This window comes from Pecten maximus, chromosome 10, assembly GCF_902652985.1.
Source record: "Pecten maximus chromosome 10, xPecMax1.1, whole genome shotgun sequence".
Classification (NCBI taxonomy): Eukaryota; Metazoa; Mollusca; class Bivalvia; order Pectinida; family Pectinidae; genus Pecten; species Pecten maximus.
The window spans coordinates 17,269,824-17,294,150 of NC_047024.1; the positions used below are offsets into that span (position 1 = coordinate 17,269,824).

The 24,327-nt window shown below is 39.4% G+C and overlaps 1 protein-coding gene across 2 annotated transcripts; it reads left to right on the top strand.

Moving 5' to 3' along the window:
* The first annotated feature begins 1,103 nt into the window (after positions 1-1,103).
* On the top strand, positions 1,104-23,380 carry LOC117336029 (CD151 antigen-like). Of its 2 annotated transcripts, XR_004534525.1 has the most exons (10): positions 1,104-1,229; positions 11,509-11,572; positions 12,376-12,585; positions 12,981-13,055; positions 17,456-17,560; positions 18,511-18,579; positions 18,804-18,914; positions 19,691-19,774; positions 21,553-22,782; positions 22,863-23,380. XR_004534525.1 is itself a non-coding variant. In XM_033896360.1 (9 exons), exons 2-9 carry the CDS (start codon positions 11,513-11,515, stop codon positions 21,616-21,618), a joined length of 780 nt encoding a protein of 259 aa, XP_033752251.1. In that variant the 5' UTR covers positions 1,104-1,229; positions 11,509-11,512; the 3' UTR covers positions 21,619-23,380. The 2 variants fall into 2 exon arrangements, 1 of the variants encoding a protein (XP_033752251.1); XM_033896360.1 differs by having other exon boundaries at positions 21,553-23,380.
* Positions 23,381-24,327: the final 947 nt, after the last annotated feature.

Genomic DNA, 24,327 nt, shown 5'->3' on the forward strand with positions numbered 1-24,327 from the left:
TGTCTGTGTGGTGTCTGTGTGGTGTCTTTGTGGTGTCTGTGTGGTGTCTGTGTGGTGTCTTTGTGGTGTCTGTGTGGTGTCTTTGTGGTGTCTTTGTGGTGTCTGTGTGGTGTCTGTGCGGTGTCTGTGCGGTGTCTGTGCGGTGTCTGTGTGGTGTCTTTGTGGTGTCTGTGTGGTGTCTTTGTGGTGTCTGTGCGGTGTCTGTGCGGTGTCTGTGCGGTGTCTGTGCGGTGTCTGTGCGGTGTCTGTGTGGTGTCTGTGTGGTGTCTTTGTGGTGTCTGTGTGGTGTCTTTGTGGTGTCTGTGCGGTGTCTGTGCGGTGTCTGTGCGGTGTCTGTGTGGTGTCTGTGTGGTGTCTGTGCGGTGTCTGTGTGGTGTCTGTGTGGTGTCTGTGCGGTGTCTGTGCGGTGTCTGTGTGGTGTCTGTGTGGTGTCTTTGTGGTGTCTGTGCGGTGTCTGTGAGGTATGTGCGGTGTCTGTGCGGTGTCTGTGCGGTGTCTTTGCGGTCTGTGTGGTCTGTGCGGACTGTGCGGGGTCTGTGCGGTGTCTGTGCGGCCGATAATCTGTTACTGGGTGTACCCGTTAAGTAATGGTTTTTCCAAGACGGCGGACTAAGACGATCACAAAAAGTTAGTGAGTACAGTCAGACCGAGACAAGTACAATGTCTGACTCAGAAAGTTTAGTTCATAAACAACTGTGAATCCTTCGTTTGGCGAACTTTTAAACTAGGCATTGAGAAATATTTAGCTGTGGGTTTTTACTCATATTATCTCCATTGTCAGAAAAGTTAGGACTCAACCCGGATTTTACCTGTAGCTGTGTCGATGAAGCAGAAGACGCTCAACATTCTCTATCACCTGGTCTTATTTCTATTGTCTCCATACACATGTTTACTTATATATTTAGTCCTCATTCGATCGATTTTGAGTTGAATGATGGCTTTGTTAGTATTATCTGTTGTGTCTGATAAATTACGAAGTATGTGTCCTGTGACCAGGAAAAAAACACAATATGAAGATTATATCAGTGATGGAGATTCACCTGACGATCAGTCACACACTGATAAAAGGGCTCGCACCATCCGGGCACTCACACCATCCGGGTACTTACACGGACATCTCTGATAACAATAGGCGCGACCTGGGTCCACTGAACATATAAATATCAAAGATCACACATCCGTATAGAGGAGAAGGAAACAACCAACTTAACAGCCAAAACAAATCACAGGTGAGTTGTAGATTGGGAGAGCGAATAAAGAACAATTTTCATGGTTTGGTGAATGTTAGTGACACGGACACATTTCATCCTGTCTTATTACTATTTAAGAGTAATTCAATATTCTGGTAAAATCGGAAATCAGTTTAACATGAACTATTCAATCATTTAATACAGGTTCATGTAATGTAAACATAGCTATATTATATATATATAATTATAGAGTTGTCTATTTCTGGTCACAACTTACATAAGTTTAAAGACACATTGTTATTAGTTAAAACAGTGAATCAGTTATTATCGATATATAACCCAGAAGCCTATTCTAGTAGAAGATGGAATGGTAGACACTGGAACTGACAAATGTTGTTAATGCTAAGGTTATTATCTCACATCGATTTGATTTTTCATTTATTTCATTTTCTATATATTAATTATTAGTTATATTAATTGATCTAACTAAGTGTCACACATGGTTAGTTTGCTTAAGTGAAAACTTCATATGCTGGATGAATCGAAAAAAAACATCCTCGCGTCATTATATAATTCTATCTTCTATCCTTTACAAATATATAAATGATGTTTTCGATAAATGAACGAATGAACAACATCAATTGAACTATTTCATGTAAATCTGGAATATCGTTAAACGTGCACAATACATTATTTTATTATTACAACATATTCATGACCGAACGTGCTGTACAAATTACCGGGGTCAGATTTAAATCAGATTCATCATATTACTTTATCTCCACACTTTTGAACCATATAATCCCTGAAAATTCCTAAAACCATATACTGTGTCTAAATTTACTAAATCAACCATATAGCTGTCCGTGGGAGCATTTATAGATATGCATAAATGTGAGATAACACTTTATCTGGTAGTTACCAAGGGGCGATAACCCCTCAGTCCAGTGCTGTTATATCACAAGATGATAACACTAGTACATCCCTGTTATATCAGGGAAGTGTACCAAGATAAAGCTGGACATGTAGTCTATCTTACCTGATCACGTGGTGATAGTAATCGTGACGTCAGAAGAGTGTCACAACAATCATAGTGGTGATTCACAACAATCAAGTCCCACAAAGTTTTGGGACTTATTGTTTTTACCCTGATTTTTATTCTTCTGTTTTTGAAAGAATGAAAATTGAAGATTCGATCAAAACGTCATTATGTATCATAGTTCAGTGTCTCGGAAAATTTAAGTTGGATCTTCATCAACTGTTGAAGGATTATTCCTTAATGCATCTTTTGGAAATCCATCCAAAATATAACACAGGGGCTTGGCACGATTTTCCAAATGATGGTCCATATATATATGTATTATAGTGTCACACTATAATACATATATATATGGACCATCATTTGGAAAATCGTGCCAAGCCCCTGTGAAATATAAGACATGTTCTCAGATAAAAACAAAACAACAACAACACACTGTCCTCAATATGCCCGTCCAGTGGAGGCTTCTGATTGGTCGTCCGATTTTCACGAAAATTGGTTTATCAGTGTGTTATAACATGATAAACAAAATGGTGTAATCCGTTTCGTAAATTCAAAATGTAACTATTAATTTTCATTAGAATTAATTGACTACAATAGAAGTGTCTAGACGTACTCCAGTAGAAAATATCTAAGGATCGAATGCACATGTTGCTTTGGTCGATTTCAAGAGGTGATGAATTAAGTTACAGGAGTATTGTTCAGACAAAGGAGGGGTACCAATTTGGGCCCTCTGGTGGCTATCACCGATAAGTCTCTGGTGGTTATCACCGATACCATTCTGGTGGCTATCCCCGATAAGTCTCTGGTGGCTATCCCCAATACCATTCTGGTGGCTATCACCGATAAGTCTCTGGTGGCTATCACCGATAAGTCTCTGGTGGCTATCACCGATAAGTCTCCGGTGGCTATCACCGATACCATTCTGGTGGCTATCCCCGATAAGTCTCTGGTGGCTATCCCCGATCAGTCTCTGGTGGCTATCACCGATAAGTCTCTGGTGGCTATCCCCGATAAGTCTCTGGTGGCTATCACCGGTAAGTCTCTGGTGGCTATCACCGATACCATTCTGGTGGCTATTCCCGAGAAATCTCTGGTGGCTGTCACCGATAAGTCTCTGGTGGCTATCATCGATAAGTCTCCGGTGGCTATTCCCGATAAGTCTCTGGTGGCTATTCCCGATAAGTCTCTGGTGGCTGTCACCGATAAGTCTCTGGTGGCTATCATCGATAAGTCTCCGGTGGCTATTCCCGATAAGTCTCTGGTGGCTATTCCCGAGAAATCTCTGGTGGCTATCACCGGTAAGTCTCTGGTGGCTATCACCGATACCATTCTGGTGGCTATTCCCGAGAAATCTCTGGTGGCTGTCACCGATAAGTCTCTGGTGGCTGTCACCGATAAGTCTCTGGTGGCTATCATCGATAAGTCTCCGGTGGCTATCACCGGTAAGTCTCTGGTGGCTATTCCCGATAAATCTCCGGTGGCTATCACCGGTAAGTCTCTGGTGGCTATCACCGATACCATTCTGGTGGCTATTCCCGATAAGTCTCTGGTGGCTATCACCGATAAGTCTCCGGTGGCTATCCCCGGTAAGTCTCCGGTGGCTATTCCCGATAAGTCTCTGGTGGCTATCCCCGATAAGTCTCTGGTGGCTATCACCGGTAAATCTCTGGTGGCTATTACCGATACCATTCTGGTGGCTATCCCCGATAAGTCTCCGGTGGCTATCATCGATAAGTCTCTGGTGGCTATTCCCGATAAGTCTCTGGTGGCTATTCCCGATAAGTCTCTGGTGGCTATCCCCGATAAGTATCAGGTGGCTATCCCCGATAAGTCTCTGGTGGCTATCACCGATAAGTCTCTGGTGGCTATCCCCGATAAGTCTCTGGTGGCTATCATCGATAAGTCTCTGGTGGCTATCATCGATAAGTCTCTGGTGGCTATCCCCGATAAGTCTCTGGTGGCTATCACCGAGAAGTCTCTGGTGGCTATCACCGAGAAGTTTCATTTTTTTGCATATACCTTGAGGTAAGGTGGTCAGGACATGGCATGCAATTAAGGTCAGGTCAGAGGCCATTTCGAATTATGAGGGGGTAAAATGGAGGGTCAGTTTCTCGATTGGCCCAATTTTGCCGAAACTTAATCATATTTGTGTAATCTTTATTCATAATTAAGATACATGTACATGGATGTGTTAGTAATAAAACCCATTTTAAAAAACACATAGCCGAAAAGTAGGTCACAGTGGCCAATTATATAAATTCTAATTACGTCAAATATATATTCTATTTTGTACCTTAATACAAACAAGACCGATATAATTATTGGCCTGGTATAGATCATTCAAATTCCTCATCACGTTATCTCACCTATATATGGATGATGTGATGATAATGACTGAGAACTGGTCCGAGTTCTGAGAGTAACAGTGAATGAATGACACTGCCAGTATGTCCCAACACGATCATACATCAGAATGGACAGGACACTACCAGTATGTCCCAACACGATCAGAATCGACAGGACACTATCAGTATGTCCCAACACGATCAGAATGGACAGGACACTACCAGTATGTCCCAACACGATAATATATCAGAATGGACAGGACACTACCAGTATGTCCCAACACGATCAGAATCGACAGGACACTACCAGCATGTTCCAATACGATCATACATCAGAATGGACAGGACACCACCAGTATGTCCCAACACGATCAGAATCGACAGGACACTACCAGTATGTCCCAACACGATCATACATCAGAATGGACAGGACACCACCAGTATGTCCCAACACGATCATACATCAGAATGGACAGGACACCACCTGTATGTCCCAACACGATCATACATCAGAATGGACAGGACACCACCAGTATGTCCCAACACGATCAGAATGGACAGGACACCACCAGTATGTCCCAACACGATCATACATCAGAATGGACAGGACACTACCAGTATGTCCCAACACGATAATATATCAGAATGGACAGGACACCACCAGTATGTCCCAACACGATCAGAATGGACAGGACACTACCAGTATGTCCCAACACGATCATACATCAGAATGGACAGGACACTACCAGTATGTCCCAACACGATCAGAATGGACAGGACACTACCAGTATGTCCCAACACGATCATACATCAGAATGGAAAGGACACTACCAGTATGTCCCAACACGATCATACATCAGAATGGACAGGACACTACCAGTATGTCCCAACACGATCAGAATGGACAGGACACTACCAGTATATCCCAACACGATCATACATCAGAACGGACAGGACACTACCAGTATGTCTCAACACGATCAGAATAGACAGGACACTACCAGTATGTCCCAACACGATCAGAATAGACAGGACACTACCAGTATGTCCCAACACGATCATACATCAGAACGGACAGGACACTACCAGTATGTACCAACACGATCATACATCAGAACGGACAGGACACTACCAGTATGTCCCAACACGATCATACATCAGAACGGACAGGACACTACCAGTATGTCCCAACACGATCATACATCAGAACGGACAGGACACTACCAGTATGTCCCAACACGATCATACATCAGAACGGACAGGACACCACCAGTATGTCCCAACACGATCATACATCAGAATGGACAGGACACTACCAGTATGTCCCAACACGATCATACATCAGAACGGACAGGACACTACCAGTATGTCCCAACACGATCATACATCAGAATGGACAGGACACTACCAGTATGTCACAACACGATCATACATCAGAATGGACAGGACACTACCAGTATGTCCCAACACGATCATACATCAGAATGGACAGGACACCACCAGTATGTCCCAACACGATCATACATCTGAATGGACAGAACACCACCAGTATGTCCCAACACGATCATACATCAGAATGGACAGGACACTGCCAGTATGTCCCAACACGATCATACATCAGAATGGACAGGACACTACCAGTATGTCCCAACACGATCATACATCAGAATGGACAGGACACTACCAGTATGTCCCAACACGATCATAAATCAGAATCGACAGGATACTACCAGTATGTCCCAACACGATAATACATCAGAATGGACAGGACACTACCAGTATGTCCCAACACGATCATACATCAGAATGGACAGGACACTACCAGTATGTCCCAACACGATCATACATCAGAATGGACAGGACACCACCAGTATGTCCCAACACGATCAGAATGGACAGGACACTACCAGTATGTCCCAACACGATCATACATCAGAATCGACAGGACACTACCAGTATGTCCCAACACGATCAGAATGGACAGGACACTACCAGTATGTCCCAACACGATCATACATCAGAATGGACAGGGCACCAGCAGTATGTCCCAACACGATCATACATCAGAATGGACAGGCCACCACCAGTATGTCCCAACACGATCATACATCAGAATGGACAGGACACTATCAGTATGTCCCAACACGATCATACATCAGAATGGACAGGACACCACCAGTATGTCCCAACACGATCATACATCAGAATGGACAGGACACTACCAGTATGTCCCAACACGATCAGAATGGACAGGACACTACCAGTATGTCCCAACACGATCATACATCAGAATGGACAGGACACTACCAGTATATCCCAACACGATCATACATCAGAATGGACAGGACACTACCAGTATGTCCCAACACGATCATACATCAGAATGGACAGGACACCACCAGTATGTCCAAACACGATCATACATCAGAATGGACAGGACACTACCAGTATGTCCAAACACGATCAGAATGGACAGGACACTATCAGTATGTCCCAACACAATCATACATCAGAATGGACAGGACACCACCAGTATGTCCCAACACGATCAGAATCGACAGGACACTACCAGTATGTCCCAACACGATCATACATCAGAATGGACAGGACACTACCAGTATGTCACAACACGATCATACATCAGAATGGACAGGACACTACCAGTATGTCCCAACACGATCATATATCAGAATCGACAGGACACTACCAGTATGTCCCAACACGATCATACATCAGAATGGACAGGACACTACCAGTATGTCCCAACACGATCATACATCAGAACGGACAGGACACCACCAGTATGTCCCAACACGATCATACATCAGAATGGACAGGACACTACCAGTATGTCCCAACACGATCATACATCAGAATCGACAGGACACTACCAGTATATCCCAACACGATCATACATCAGAATAGACAGGACACTACCAGTATGTCTCAACACGATCATACATCAGAATGGACAGGACACTACCAATATGTCCCAACACGATCAGAATGGACAGGACACTACCAGTATGTCCCAACACGATCATACATCAGAATCGACAGGACACTATCAGTATGTCCCAACACGATCATACATCAGAATCGACAGGACACTACCAGTATGTCCCAACACGATCATACATCAGAACGGACAGGACACTACCAGTATGTCCCAACACGATCATACATCCGAATGGACAGGACACTACCAGTATGTCCCAACACGATCATACATCAGAATGGACAGGACACTACCAGTATGTCCCAACACGATCATACATCAGAATCGACAGGACACTACCAGTATGTCCCAACACGATCATACATCAGAATGGACAGGACACTACCAGTATGTCCCAACACGATCAGAATGGACAGGACACCACCAGTATGTCCCCACACGATCATACATCAAAATGGACAGGACACTACCAGTATGTCCCAACACGATCATACATCAGAATGGACAGGACACTACCAGTATGTCCCAACACGATCATACATCAGAATGGACAGGACACTACCAATATGTCCCAACACGATCAGAATGGACAGGACACTACCAGTATGTCCCAACACGATCATACATCAGAATGGACAGGACACTACCAGTATGTCCCAACACGATCATACATCAGAATGGACAGGGCACCAGCAGTATGTCCCAACACGATCATACATCAGAATCGACAGGACACTACCAGTATGTCCCAACACGATCATACATCAGAATCGACAGGACACTACCAGTATGTCCCAACACGATCATACATCAGAATCGACAGGACACTACCAGTATGTCCCAACACGATCATACATCAGAATGGACAGGACACCACCAGTATGTCTCAACACGATCATACATCAGAATCGACAGGACACTACCAGTATGTCTCAACACGATCATACATCAGAATGGACAGGACACTACCAGTATGTCCCAACACGATCATACATCAGAATGGACAGGACACCACCAGTATGTCCCAACACGATCATACATCAGAATGGACAGGACACTACCAGTATGTCCCAACACGATCAGAATCGACAGTGTTGGGTATGACCTACAGTAGAGTACAGTGTTGGGTATGACCTACAGTAGAGTACAGTGTTGGGTATGACCTACAGTAGAGTACAGTGTTGGGTATGACCCACAGTAGAGTACAGTGTTGGGTATGACCCACAGTAGAGTACAGTGTTGGGTACAGTGTTGGGTATGACCCACAGTAGAGTACAGTGTTGTGTATGACCCACAGTAGAGTACAGTGTTGTGTATGACCCACAGTAGAGTACATTGTTGGGTATGACCCACAGTAGAGTACAGTGTTGGGTACAGTGTTGGGTATGACCTACAGTAGAGTACAGTGTTGGGTATGACCCACAGTAGAGTAAAGTGTTGGGTATGACCCACAGTATAGTACAGTGTTGGGTATGACCTACAGTAGTGTACAGTGTTGGGTATGACCCCCAGTAGAGTACAGTGTTGGGTATGACCCACAGTAGAGTACAGTGTTGGGTATGACCCACAGTAGAGTACAGTGTTGGGTATGACCCACAGTAGAGTACAGTGTTGGGTATGACCTACAGTAGAGTACAGTGTTGGGTATGACCCACAGTAGAGTACAGTGTTGGGTATGACCTACAGTAGAGTACAGTGTTGGGTATGACCCACAGTAGAGTACAGTGTTGGGTTTGACCCACAGTAGAGTACAGTGTTGGGTATGACCCACAGTAGAGTACAGTGTTGGGTATGACCCACAGTAGAGTACAGTGTTTGGTATGACCCACAGTAGAGTACAGTGTTGGGTATGACCCACAGTAGAGTACAGTGTTGGGTACAGTGTTGGGTATGACCTACAGTAGAGTACAGTGTTGGGTATGACCCACAGTAGAGTACAGTGTTGGGTATGACCCACAGTAGAGTACAGTGTTGGGTACAGTGTTGGGTATGACCTACAGTAGAGTACAGTGTTGGGTATGACCCACAGTAGAGTAAAGTGTTGGGTATGACCCACAGTAGAGTACAGTGTTGGGTATGACCCCCAGTAGAGTACAGTGTTGGGTATGACCCACAGTAGAGTACAGTGTTGGGTATGACCCACAGTAGAGTACAGTGTTGGGTATGACCCACAGTAGAGTACAGTGTTGGGTATGACCTACAGTAGAGTACAGTGTTGGGTATGACCCACAGTAGAGTACAGTGTTGGGTATGACCTACAGTAGAGTACAGTGTTGGGTATGACCCACAGTAGAGTACAGTGTTGGGTTTGACCCACAGTAGAGTACAGTGTTGGGTATGACCCACAGTAGAGTACAGTGTTGGGTACAGTGTTGGGTATGACCCACAGTAGAGTACAGTGTTGGGTATGACCCACAGTAGAGTACAGTGTTTGGTATGACCCACAGTAGAGTACAGTGTTGGGTATGACCCACAGTAGAGTACAGTGTTGGGTACAGTGTTGGGTATGACCCACAGTAGAGTACAGTGTTGGGTATGACCCACAGTAGAGTACAGTGTTTGGTATGACCCACAGTAGAGTACAGTGTTTGGTATGACCCACAGTAGAGTACAGTGTTGGGTATGACCCACAGTAGAGTACAGTGTTGGGTACAGTGTTGGGTATGACCCACAGTAGAGTACAGTGTTGGGTACAGTGTTGGGTATGACCCACAGTAGAGTACAGTGTTGGGTATGACCCACAGTAGAGTACAGTGTTGGGTATGACCCACAGTAGAGTACAGTGTTGGGTATGACCCACAGTAGAGTACAGTGTTGGGTATGACCCACAGTAGAGTACAGTGTTGGGTACAGTGTTGGGTATGACCCACAGTAGAGTACAGTGTTGGGTACAGTGTTGGGTACAGTGTTGGGTATGACCCACAGTAGAGTACAGTGTTGGGTATGACCCACAGTAGAGTACAGTGTTGGGTATGACCCACAGTAGAGTACAGTGTTGAGTACAGTGTTGGGTATGACCCACAGTAGAGTACAGTGTTGGGTATGACCCACAGTAGAGTACAGTGTTGGGTATGACCCACAGTAGAGTACAGTGTTGGGTACAGTGTTGGGTATGACCCACAGTAGAGTACAGTGTTGGGTACAGTGTTGGGTATGACCCACAGTAGCCCTATACATTACTGATGCCCTAGACTTACCACATTTGTCAGGTGATTGATCTTTATATTCATTGTGCATTTCTGTTGGGTATTGATCATATTTCTACCATCACGCTGAGTTCCAATTTTGTCGTGTTGGTCGTTTGGTACTATATGTTAGTTCTACAACGAAAGTGAGGTTGTACTGGACAATAAATTAAGTTAAAATTATTTAGTAATTTAATGGGTGTATCTTCTGTTTAGCTTTCACTCTTTTCGTCAATATTAAACCGTTCGTGATTAAGTCAATGCTATTTAAACACAAATGTCCACGAATATATGTCAAAATTGTTTCTGGCGATTTTGGATTCATTCCTAAATATAAGTATACAATATAATGTACCTTACTGTTGACATAAGAAATAGGTCATAATTCACGTGCTACTGACACAGCGTGACATGATCATGTTGTGACATCGTCATGTCGTGACATCGTCATGTCGTGACATCGTCATTTAACCATTCAGACACATACCCTCTTCGCTACCAAGAATCCTTGTCTTCAGAACACACATATACATAAGGACTTCGAGAATACAGTTTGATGATTAGATTATCACAACAAATTAAAAGTATTGAACAAAATCAACTGAATGTTACAAATGTAGACAGAGTAATAACTAATCAAAAATGGAACCCGTGATTCCGGTAACAGAGTATTGAGCCTGAGGCATTTGGCAGATTTTTCAGTGAGATTTTCATTAATCAGAGTGCCGATGCTGGGCGCCATCTGGTTACAGAAGCTTATACACAAATCATGCTTTGTATTTTGCAGCATTATGGGGATATGTGAGGGATTCGCTCGGTTTATATTCGTGGCTTTCAATGTCGTCTTTGTGGTAAGTTAAATTTCAATTTTGATATTCATTGTGAAATACATCTAAAACACATATGTAAGATTTTATATCGGCAGTATATATATACTTTTTCAGTTATCCCCCGAAAAACATTGACTCCAAATTTTACTTGTTAGCATTCCAACAGCTCCACCACACCAAATATCACATCTAAATGATCTCCTGTCAATATTTATTGAATATGTTGAAGATATTTTCCTTTTTTGCTACTAATAGCGACTGCATGATTTTCCTTATCTACATTTAGAATACATATGATTTGTAAATCTCTAGACCAATAATCATATCGTACCGTTAAGATTATTTTTCTATGTACCAAATTATTTTTACAGGAATATAAACATACATAAATATATATAAACATAAATAACTAGGTATTACTTAATGAAGTGCTGTGTATGCCATCTTTCGTGTACGTTAGCTATACTGTTATATTTTAGTCAGATCAGAGTGACGAACCTGTTCGAACATGAACAAGATTATATCGATGCTGTTACGTAGAGAAAGACGTAAAAATAGTTGGCGCAGTGTTCAATCTCGATATTATATCCCTCTTCTAACACGTATACCCTCGACGGTATGAAGTTGTGAGTGTTTCTTTGGACAAAGTCATTGGACATTGTAGATTTTAACTAAGATGGATAATCTTCTACACTGGTCTTGCAAAGATATGGCGTAACAATACAGATTCTTGACAGTTAACTGTCTAATGGTAGCAGGTACGGATGGTTTTTAATTTGGACTCAAATTACCTATACCAAAAGAGCGTGCATGTTTCCCCACAGTTGTTCGGTATCGGAGTCCTTGCCGCTGGGATCTGGGTGAAAGCCGACCCCGAGTTGTTGAATGTCCAGAAGCTGATTGAACTTGACGCCAGTGACAAGTTTTTATCTACCGCTGGCTGGATCCTGATCATATTCGGGGTACTAGTACTGATCATTGGAGTATTCGGCTGTGTGGGAGGAATCAAGAGAAACAAATGCTTTCTCGGGTTTGTACGTATTTGTTTTATTATTATTATTAATATCATAAGCATCAGTTTATGTCCCAAATAAATTGAAGAAATGCTAGGTTTCTCAGATTGTTAATTACACGTGAGGGCTGTATGTACTGTATCGTTCGAATGTATTAAATCCTGCACTAGATATCACGCATGTGGGGTCAGAAACGCTCGCCTTGTAGCCTGGGTGACCATCGAGTCTCCTTTGGATTCGTTGTATCTTAACATTCGGTCTCCTCGGTGTTCATTGTTAATGATATGCTAGTGCATCATGCAGATTCTAAATTGATTACTATTGATGATTATTGATTATTGTGATCAATTGATATGTTGAAGATCCTACTGTACTTTATTAAAACGTTCACTTTTATACAATTCTGTTTGTTTCAGTATATCGCACTTGTTTCGGTCATTTTCATTGGCGAACTGTCTGGAGGAATAATGGCAGCCGTCTTCAAAAGTAAGGTAAGAGTCATTTCCGAGGACGTGTATTACTCCACAGACTGGAACATAGGGAAAACTTTAAACCGTCCGTGGAGACGAGAGTACATGATGTATTTATATAAAGATTCTTGAAATATTTAACATATTTGGCCCCTTAGTTGAGAAAAGGCCAAGGTCATTGCTATGAGCCCACTTTATTTTATATCTTCCTCGGGTATCCACTTCAAAGTTGTTTATTTTATTTTCCATCATCATCATCATCATCACCATCACCATCACTGGTGTCGATAAAGGGGAGGGGCGAATGGTATACTGTAAATGTGTTATCTTTACTATATTGTCGGCTATTTTAAAGATGTTGCCCTGTCTTGTATTTTCCGATTGGTTGTGATTAATATAAACTTTATTTTATTCATTCAATTCATACATATACAATACACAATCATACAATCATAATGTGAATAGGATTCGGAAACAAGTATAAGACTTATATTAATCCGTTTCCTTTTATGACACATTGAGTAAACGGCAGCAAGTGGGAGAATACGTAAGTGAGCAATGTAATACTTGAATAAATGAAAAATGGGGAAATTCGGAAAAAGGAGAGATGAAAAGACCAGAAGAAAAAGATCAGAGAGGAATTTTATGCCATGACATGAGATATACAACCTGCTGTAACAGCTGTGCAAACAATAAAGAATAAAAAATAAAAACAATCATTCAAATCTTTTAGAAATAATTATAAATTCTTGAACACTGGAAAAAATCAAAAGATTTTCATCATACGTGAGTTTGTTATCACCGAAGAGTAGTATTTCGGTTGATAAGGGATAGTTTAGAGCACTAAAACAACGTAAGCGAAACTGCGCGAAAAGTGGACAACGTAATAAGAAATGTTCGTTGGTCTCATCTTCATGGTTGTGATTAACATGACAATCCCCGTTATAATTTTGCTGCTTTATTTCAACATTTATAGTGATATTGATAAACTATAAGAGTTTACTCAATTTGAAAAGTACATAGCTTGAATAATATTTCCTTTGAACTGTGAACTAGTTATTTATGTGCTTATATATAATGTATTTGGATAAAGAAAATGATAAAAGAGTCGAGTCATATATATAGTGTCCTCCATACTCTCAAATATATAGTGATGTTGATATTTTATGTTATAGAGGTGTTGTAGGAAATCAGTACAACATGTATATAGTGTCTGACACAAATAACTTGAATGATTATACATCTACGATGGAATGTTAATGTATAGATTTATATGATCATACCCTGTAATATACCGCACTGCAAAATGTGACTTAAGGGGTTTTCATGTTTATAACCTATTTGATACTCTAAACATGTATAGATCCCTATATAGAGTGACATATAAGAACAGATTAAAAGTGCTATTTCTATACAAATATTATATAATGACCTGTGAAAAGGCAAGTGGGTTTTATGTATAATATTGGACATGTTATTGTTTTTAGTGTCTCGTAAGTCTGATAAGACTGGACATTTTAATGTATCATATGTATGTGAATTATGTACTTGTATGTATTTAAAATGTGTGACACTTAAATAAAATATATCTTATCTTATCTTATGAAATAAAATGTAAAAAGAATAGGAATAATCAATACTAGATCGAGTGCTGACTGTAGTTCGTCACCGTTTACCGGGGCGGTAGGAGTGTCCGGCGGAGTTAATTGTCGGGATTAGTATATAGACGTACTGACGTGGGTAGGCATTAGTACTGTAAAGGGGTGAACTGTATTTAGTCTACCTGAGGGGACAAACGAAGAGTTACCTCCTACATACTTACCGAGGAATTGATTAACATTTGATATATACAGAAGCTAATTTACAGAATTTTAATGCTTTAAACAGCAAAGATAAATTAATATTTCTTATGAAAGAAGATAATTTGCAAAAAGACGTCGCCAGGTTATTGTTTGATATGTACCAAAGAAGACAAAACTTTTTATCAATAAGTCTTAATATTAATTGACACTCAAGATTTTACTGTAGTAGTGTCTCATAAGCCAAATATGGCTGGGTGTTGATGCATTTTAACGTTTTTAATGAAATTATGCTTGTATTTTATGTATATTTTATGTATCAATACGTGACACTTTAATAAACATATCTGAATCTGAATCTATATCATAACTTTACTAAAGCTTTTGCAATGAAATTGATATGTTAATGTTTAGAATAATATGAAATATTTCTAAATCAAATTTGCTAAACATGAACCGTTTGCAGTGGCATAAAACTTGTGTAGAAAATATGTGTACACCCGGGAAAATCGATTTTCTTTGGTATAAAGTAGTAGGTTTCTGCAACGAGGAATGCTTTTACTTTTCAAACACAGGTGCGAATACGTACCACCGTGTAATCAAAGGTCCACTAAGCCCCAATTGGCCTTCCCAATGCTTATTGATACAGTGTACTAACACTACACAAATTGCGTTTGACCAGAGACTTGTATATCAGGTATATACTTCTCTGGTTTGACCTATGAGCCAGCACTATTTACGCTTCAGCGAAATAGCCAGCACTATTTACGCTTCAGCGAAATAGGATTGCACCCGTTTGGGATGCTGTTATATTCTTATTTCTCGCCTGTCGCTATCACTCTGATTTCCCTATCTTTTCTTGCCCAACATTGTACACATATATATGATAGTTTATGTGCCAAACCCATATGGTTTATTTTACATGTATTACATGTATTACATGTATTAAAAGAAAACGCATTCTTCTTTGCAGAAACGTACCACTTTATACCAAAGGAAATCGATTTTCCCGGGTGTACATATTTTCTACACATGTTTTATTACTGTAAAATGTTTCATTTTCCTCGTGTCACCGTTAAACAACTGAAAATTACGGTTACACGACGAAAATGAAACATTTAAACTTATTAAAAAAAAGAAAATATGCTAGTGTGCATTTATTATGAAACAGTATTGTGATTATGACAATTACTCGGAGAGAGAGAGGAGGAGGGGGAGGGGGCATTGTTGGACATGCATGGAGTGTATGATCGAATAGTGTAGTATGTAGATATATGTTATGTACAGGGTGTAGAGAGAGATTATTATAAGCAAAGGGAAAGTTTTCAATTCTTCTTGGACCTCTTCACATTCCCATGAGCGTCAGTTTCATTTTCTCCGTTTCAGAAAGTAATAACAGGATAGGGTTTTATTTTATTTTATAGAGAAATATCTTGGTTACCAAAATGTGATGTATAAAACTTAAAACCACCGCAATTTTAAAAAAGTTTAGAAGATAATTCAAATATTTTGTCCACTTTTCCTTATCAAACTCCCGATTCCATTTTCTAGTTCCAGTAGGTATAGAACATGGAGCAACATTATAGTTATAAAACTCTTTGGAACTTCGTTTGCCCTTGAAGAACTTCTAACATGAGAGGTTTAGTATAGGCCGTGGTGGTCCTTCGAACTGTACTGGTGTTTAACTGTAGTCACTCTCCCGTGATATTGTAGAAAGTTTATGTTAATTTGATAAAGACACAGGATTTCAAGAATGAAAGGTTCAATTATTAAGATTTTGTATCAAGTCATTCAACGTAAACACCCCAGCCCTAAACCAGTTCAAAATAGTGTCAACACAAAATCAAAATAGTGTCAACACAAAATCAAAATAGTGTCAACACAAAATCAAAATAGTGTCAACACAAAATCAAAAAGTGTTAACATCATATCAGATAGTGTGAACACAAAATCAAAACAGTGTCAACACGAAATCAAAATAGTGTTAACAATATATTAGATAGTGTGAACACGAAATAAAAAAAGTGTAAACACAAAATCAAAACAGTGTCAACACAAGATCAAAATAGTGTCAACACAAAATCAAAATAGTTCCAACACAAAATCAAAATAGTGTTAACACAAAATCAAAACAGTGTCAACACAAAATCAAAATAGTGTCAACACAGTTAAAATAGTGTCAACACGAAATCAAAATAGTGTCAACACAAAGTCAAGATAGTGTCAACACGAAATCAAAATAGTGTCAACACAAAATCAAAATAGTGTCAACACAAAATCAAAATAGTGTCAACACAAAGTCAAAATAGTGTTAACACAAAGTCAAAACAGTGTCAACACAAAATCAAAATAGTGTTAACACAAAATCAAATCACCAATGATATAATTATTCAAGCTTCTCATACATAGTTCTAGCTTTACTCACCGTCGCTTTGTTCTGCATCCGGAAACTAAACCGAAACATGACAGCGTCAATCAACATTGGTGATCTATTTCTCTGTCAGGTAACACACATCATGTAGAACCACATGTATCACGCCTCATTGTCTTAACCAGGTTGTTTACCGGGGCAAGATTTGTTAAAACTTGACGATATTTACATTTGTACTTTCACGTTTTCAGATTTCAACTGAGCTGAAAGATGCGCTAAGCGGCACATTGAAGAACTACAAACCGAGTAAAGGAAATGACATTGTCACTAAAACATGGGACGAAGTACAGAAACTGGTAAGTATGTATAGTGACTTGATATGATTCTATCTAATACAGCATACTAGTGTTTAAGAAATATTTTTGGGAGAGCTGGCAGTATGGTTACATATATCTAAACATAACAAGTATATAGTGTCACGCGCGAATACATCTATATTAAACTAATGTGAGAAAGTTAATGTGAGAAAGTTAATGTGAGAAACATAATGTGAGAAAGTTAATGTGAGAAAGTTAATGTAAGAAAGTTAATGTGAGAAACATAATGTGAGAAAATCTTGTGTGAGAAACTTAATGTAAGAAAGTTAATGTAAGAAACATAATGTGAGAATATGTTATATGAGAAAATCTGATATGACAAACCTAATGTGACAAACTTAATGTTAGAAATTCTTATGTGAGAAAGTTAATGTGAGAAACCTAAAGCATCACCACACAATGAAAAGTGGTGTTTCAGAAGTACTGTAAAATCCCGAAATATCTGTAGAGTTACATTGAGGCAGAATGGTACACATTACATTTTTTGTACTTCAACCAAATCGGTGGCCAAGTGGTTATGGTGTCCCGACACTAGCCCTCTACCTCTGGGTTGCGAATTCGAAACCCACCCGGGGCAGTTGCGTGGTACTGACCAAAGACCGGTGGCTCCACCTCCAAAACCTGGCACGTCCTTAATTACCCTGGCTGTTAATAGGACGTTCAACAAAAACAAACCATAAACCATAGAGAGTTGTGTTTACGTCACTAAGAGAACTTTGTAGTTGATATGGTATAGCCTTTACCATTCTATTTGATGTAAGTGCCACGTATTACATCATTAAGAGAGTTTTGTAGTTTACATGGTATAACCTTTACCATTCTATTTGATGTAAGTGTCACGTATTACATCATTAAGAGAGTTTTGTAGTTTACATGGTATAGCCTTTACCATTCTATTTGATGTAAGTGTCACGTGTTTCTTTCCTCAGTTTTCCTGTTGTGGTATAAACAATTACACGGACTATTCAAAGAACAACGTAACATTCCCAGGTACACAGGTACGTAGATGACGTCATTTAGTTCAAATATTTATATATGTACAATGTATGTACAAAATAGTTGATAGATTTTCAATATCACGTATTGAGAGTTCAATTATAGATAAGAATTTGTAGTTTTTATAATGAAAAAATCTCCCAATGGAACAGCATTGTAAGCTCAGAATATTTGTGTTAGAATTTTTAAATCACAAAAATTAAACATTTAATAAATTTTTTTTCAGCTTGTACCAAGTACGTGTTGTAACCCAGCAAATAACGAAACTCTCTGTCAAGAAGAGGCTACACAAACCCCAGGGACAAAGGGCGCTTCATACAAATCCCTTTACAACCAGGTAAATCACGGTCAAGTGATTCTTAGATCAGATTTATGTTTTCAAAAAATGAAAACACTATATGGAAATGAGTATTAACAGTTAAAGGAACTCCTTGATATGGTATAGTAGCTCAATTTACATTAATACTATTTATATTTTCTTTAAGGTAAGGATAATTTCGTTAAAGGTTAGGGAGAATTTGGTCATAGGATAGAGAGAATTTTGTGATAGGGTAGGGAGAATTTGGTCATAGGATAGAGAGAATTTTGTGATAGGGTAGGGAGAATTTGGTCATACGATAGGGAGAATTTCGTGATAGGGTAGGGAGAATTTCGTCATAGAGTAGAGAGAATTTCCGAGATAGGGTATGGAGAATTTCGTCATAGAGTTAGAGAGAATTTCGTGATAGGGTATGGAGAATTTCGTCATAGGGTAGAGAGAATTTCGAGATAGGGTAGGGAGAATTTTCGTCATAGGGATAGAGAGAATTTCGTCATAGGATAGAGAGAATTTCGTGATAGGGTATGGAGAATTTCGTCATAGAGTAGAGGGATTTTCGTCATAGGGTAGGGAAAATTTTGTCATAAGGTAGGGAGAATTTCGAAACCCATCCGGGGCAGTTGAAATTTGAGAATTTTTGTCATAGGGTAGAGAGAATTTCGCTATATGGTAGGGAGAATTTCGTTATAGGACATGAAGAATTTCGTCAGGTCTCATGGGAGAATTTCGTCACAGGGTAGCAATGAAGCCATGATTACACAGTAACATAACCGATACACGTATTTCCTTCACAGGGATGCTACCCGAAGTTTAACGATCTACTGTCCAGTCATCTTACATTGATTATAGGTCTAGCCATCGCCATCGCAATGTTTCCGGTAAGTTGTGTCTGCTGAATACATCCAGAATAACTGAAGCGACAAGTAAACAATCAGAAACTGGCTTCAAAGACGAGAATATCATTGACTCCAATCAATTTCAAAAGCAGCATTCATAAATTAGTTCCTGCAGTAGATTTCAATGTGTAAAATGAAGAAAATTTATCGAAAACAAGATAACAGGAACGAGAATCTTAAAGGCAACCTTAGAACACGTGATTTCTGCGTGTATTTAATGTTCCAATGCCATTAGCTTACGAATTTTAGTGTCGAAGATTGTGTATTTCATAGAATAATCACGCGCGATGATATTAATTAACATTTTCAATGATTTCACATAGCTTCCAATACTTTACGTAAGTATAGGGAACACCCAGACCCATGTTTTTATCGTTTTATATATTGTTTACAGACCCATGTTTTTTATCGTTTTATATATTGTTTACAGACCCATGTTTTTTTTTATCGTTTTATATATTGTTTACGAAGCAATGCCACACAATTTGCCTTTGAGTTTTTACATAAAATGAATACGGGTATAACGAAAATCCCGCATAACTCAACATTTTAATGTCTTCCCATCCGTCACGTTTTTTCTTTCTTTATTCTTCCACAAATTGTTTACATCTGATTTGGTATATCACACATCCTCTCAATGGTGTCCCAGGTGAAGATCCGAGGTGCATGGTTCGACGCTGCCATTCTGATATATAAATTCCGTTTGTTCCACTAAACATTATAGTAAAGGGATTGCTTGTCAGTCGATGGGGGCTGAGAATGGACTTCCTTACCCGTAGCGGAGTGTGTTTCTCGGGTCATTGAGAAACTGTCCGGTCTGTGCTGTCGTGGTTTTGTCCTTGGGAAAGACAGACTCTTTACCCTAATTGTTCAGGATGGCATGAGACTTTACTCCCGTATTTCGTTCATATCAGGTAGTCATGAACTACTACAAAGGCCCCCCCCCCCCCCCCCCCCCCTCCCTCTAAAAATACCATGACTGTTCAAGAGACAAGAGAGCAAGCAAACAATTAAACAATATTGTCAATAATACACAACAGTTTACAACTCTTTGTTGTAGAGAAAATCATATAATGTATTTGACTAATTGCGCCTCTTTATCCAGATTTTGGCCATTCACATCAATTGTATGATACAGTTTGATTCGTTTACAAGTTTTACCGATCTAACTCTAAGTAATATATAATCTATATCCGGAGAACGCTTTAGTGGTGCCCTCTTGTGACAGTGACATAAAATGTTCCGTTCTGCATTAAAGCTAAATTAGGAAATTATTACATTTGTTTCTTTATTAGGTGCCATCTTCGATACTGAAAACTATGACACAACAACATAACTACTTGACAACACTGACATAACAACATAACTACTGGACAACACTGACATAACAACATAACTACTGGACAACACTGACATAACAACATAACTACTGGACAACACTGACACAACAACATAACTACTGGACAACACTGACATAACAACATAACTACTGGACAACACTGACATAACAACATAACTACTGGACAACACTGACACAACAACATAACTACTGGACAACACTGACATAACAACATAACTACTGGACAACACTGACATAACAACATAACTACTGGACAACACTGACACAACAACATAACTACTGGACAACACTGACACAACAACATAACTACTGGACAACACTGACACAACAACATAACTACTGGACAACACTGACATAACAACATAACTCTGCTGTTTATATTTGTTTTCTTCCGTTGCAGTTATTTGGGATATGTTTAGCCTGTGTCACGTGTAAGGACGGGTCAGTGGAGGATCACATGGCTTAAAGCCGAACCAGCATGTGATAGAGTGCCTTCTCCAGCAGACGATGACGTCATACCCGGTTACCCTGGAACAGATATAGATATACCTGATTTGATCATTATAGTGCCTGAGATGAAATACCGGTACTCTACACAAACAGATGGCCAAGTTCTTGTTTTAAGTAGCTCGAAAAGTTGACACTTGGAAAGCAAAAAGATTTTCTTTGCATTTTTTCCGGGGATGTCGATCGAATTTTATCATAAAAATGTTCTTTGACAACTGTTCAATTTGTGAGGATTTTGGAAACATTTTGGAAACAATCGCAATTGATTTAAAGGCACTTGAACAAACAATTATTTGAAATGAAATTGATTTATGTAATAATGTTTGTAAAACTATATAGAATAGGAAAAAATCAATGGTATTAAGTCAGTGACAGTCGTAGTGACAGTATACCATTAAACATTCTGTGGTTATTATGAACTGGATATACATATTTGTTAATGACAATGTTATGAGATTCGAAACAAAACATTGTGATATCCTGTGTGTACTTTCATGTACCAGCTTGTATGTTTTATGTATGATTGTATATTTATATTTGTTTGTATGTTTTATGTATGTTTGTATGTTTGATGTTTTATGTATGTTTGTAATTTCATCAATTATGGTAGTACTACTAAAGGTAATCAACGATGTTGATATCACCACTAGAAGTTATCATCAACCACATGTCATCACTGTTAGAGGTCATGACTACTAGAGGTCATGACTTCTAGAGGTCATGACTTCTAGAGGTCATGACTACTAGAGGTCATCTTTACTTGAGGTCATTACTACCAGAAGGCATCACTAGTAGAGGGCATCACTACAAGCAGTCATCACTACTAGATGGCATTACTAGCAGATGACATCACTAAATGATGTGATCACTACTAGAAGGCACCACTAGTAGAGGGCATCAGTATTGAAGTCATAATAAGTAGAAGGCACACTCGTAGAAGGCATCACTAGCAGAGAGCATCACTAGTAGAGGCTACTGGAAGTTATTATTACTAGAAGACATCACTACTAGAATTCATCACTGAAAAAGGTCATCACTAGTAGAAGTCATAACTAGAAGAGGTCATTACTGCTAGAAATCATCACTCCTAGGTCATCACTACTAGAATTCCTCACTACTAGAGGTCATCACTACTAGAGGTCATAACTATTAGAAGTCATAACTAGTAGAGGTCATTACTACTAGAAACCATCACTACTAGAGGTCATCACTACTAGAAATTTTCACTACTAGAGGTCATCACTACTAGAGGTCATAACTATTAGAAGTCATAACTAGTAGAGATCATTACTACTAGAAACCATCACTACTAGAGGTCATCACTTGTAGAAGTACTCAGTACTTTAGATCGTCTTTTCGAACGGTCATCAGTACTTGAGATCGTTATTACTAGAGGGCATCACTACTAGAGGGCATCACTAGTCAAGGTAATCACCAGTTGAAGTCATCACTACTAGAAGTCATCAGTACTTGAGGTAATCAGGAATAGAGGTCATCGGTACTTGAGGTCACCACAATTTGCGGTCATTACTACTAGAGGGCATCACCAGTAGAGGTCATCACTATTGCGGGTCATTACTGGTGATCTTCACTGTTCGACATTCTAAAAATTCGGCATCATAGCATGTCATACGTTACTAAACAATGGTATTATGTACTATATTGTAACGGTAATATCTTATTGTTGTTTTGTTTTAATAAGATTCATCTTTTGAATATGACTCATTGTTTTTCTTTTACATAGCCTAGAACTAGTTGTAACATTGTTTTAGCATGCAATGTTTATGTTTAAAGTTTATCAAAAGCGACGTGTAAAAGTGTAAGATGTGACCTTATATCCAAAAACACAAGGAGCAAAGCAACAAGCATATGGATGTATGGACGTGCATTACAGAATGGACATGCGCTACAGAATGGACGTACATTACAGAATGGACGTGAGCTACAGAATGGACGTACATTACAGAATGGACGTACATTACAGAATGGACGTGCATTACAGAATGGACGTGCGAACTTAAGACGGACACTCTACCACTGAGTCAAAATAAAAATCTGGTTATTAATACATGCTTTTGGGAGTCTGCAGTGTTCATGTTTGTCTCCTTTTGGTAGTGTGGAACTGTGGATCTGATGCCAACTTTAAGGTTAACTCACTAAAGCGGACCTAAATTGCTGAAGACACCCAGCAAAAGAAAAGAAAAGACACATTACGGTTTATTATCGAACCTCTGTATCTAACCGTCTTTTCTAACCAAAGGTTGATTATTTTGTATTGAACCTTGGCAGATTTAGCCTTGCATTTAATTCCCCTCATCCGCCACATAATAGTGTAACTTTTTACTATAAAAAACTTTGAAACTTATGATTGTTTCAGCACTGGCCACCTAGTCTTTTCCTTTGTTGCCATTTACATTAAGAATATAGTCAATTTAATCTTTCCCAATTGATATAGAAAATTTTCCCCGAATAATTTCAGCAAAAAATCTGACATATTGCACAAATCACCTCAGTACTATGTGCTGTCATTACTATTTACACTTCCAGGGACTTGCCATGAATTTGAACCCATGGTCTACTCATATGTAATACACAATTTCATTAGATACTCTTAAAAAAAGACACACACTAATTGGAAAGCTTGTTTGTTTCTACAAACAGGTAAATG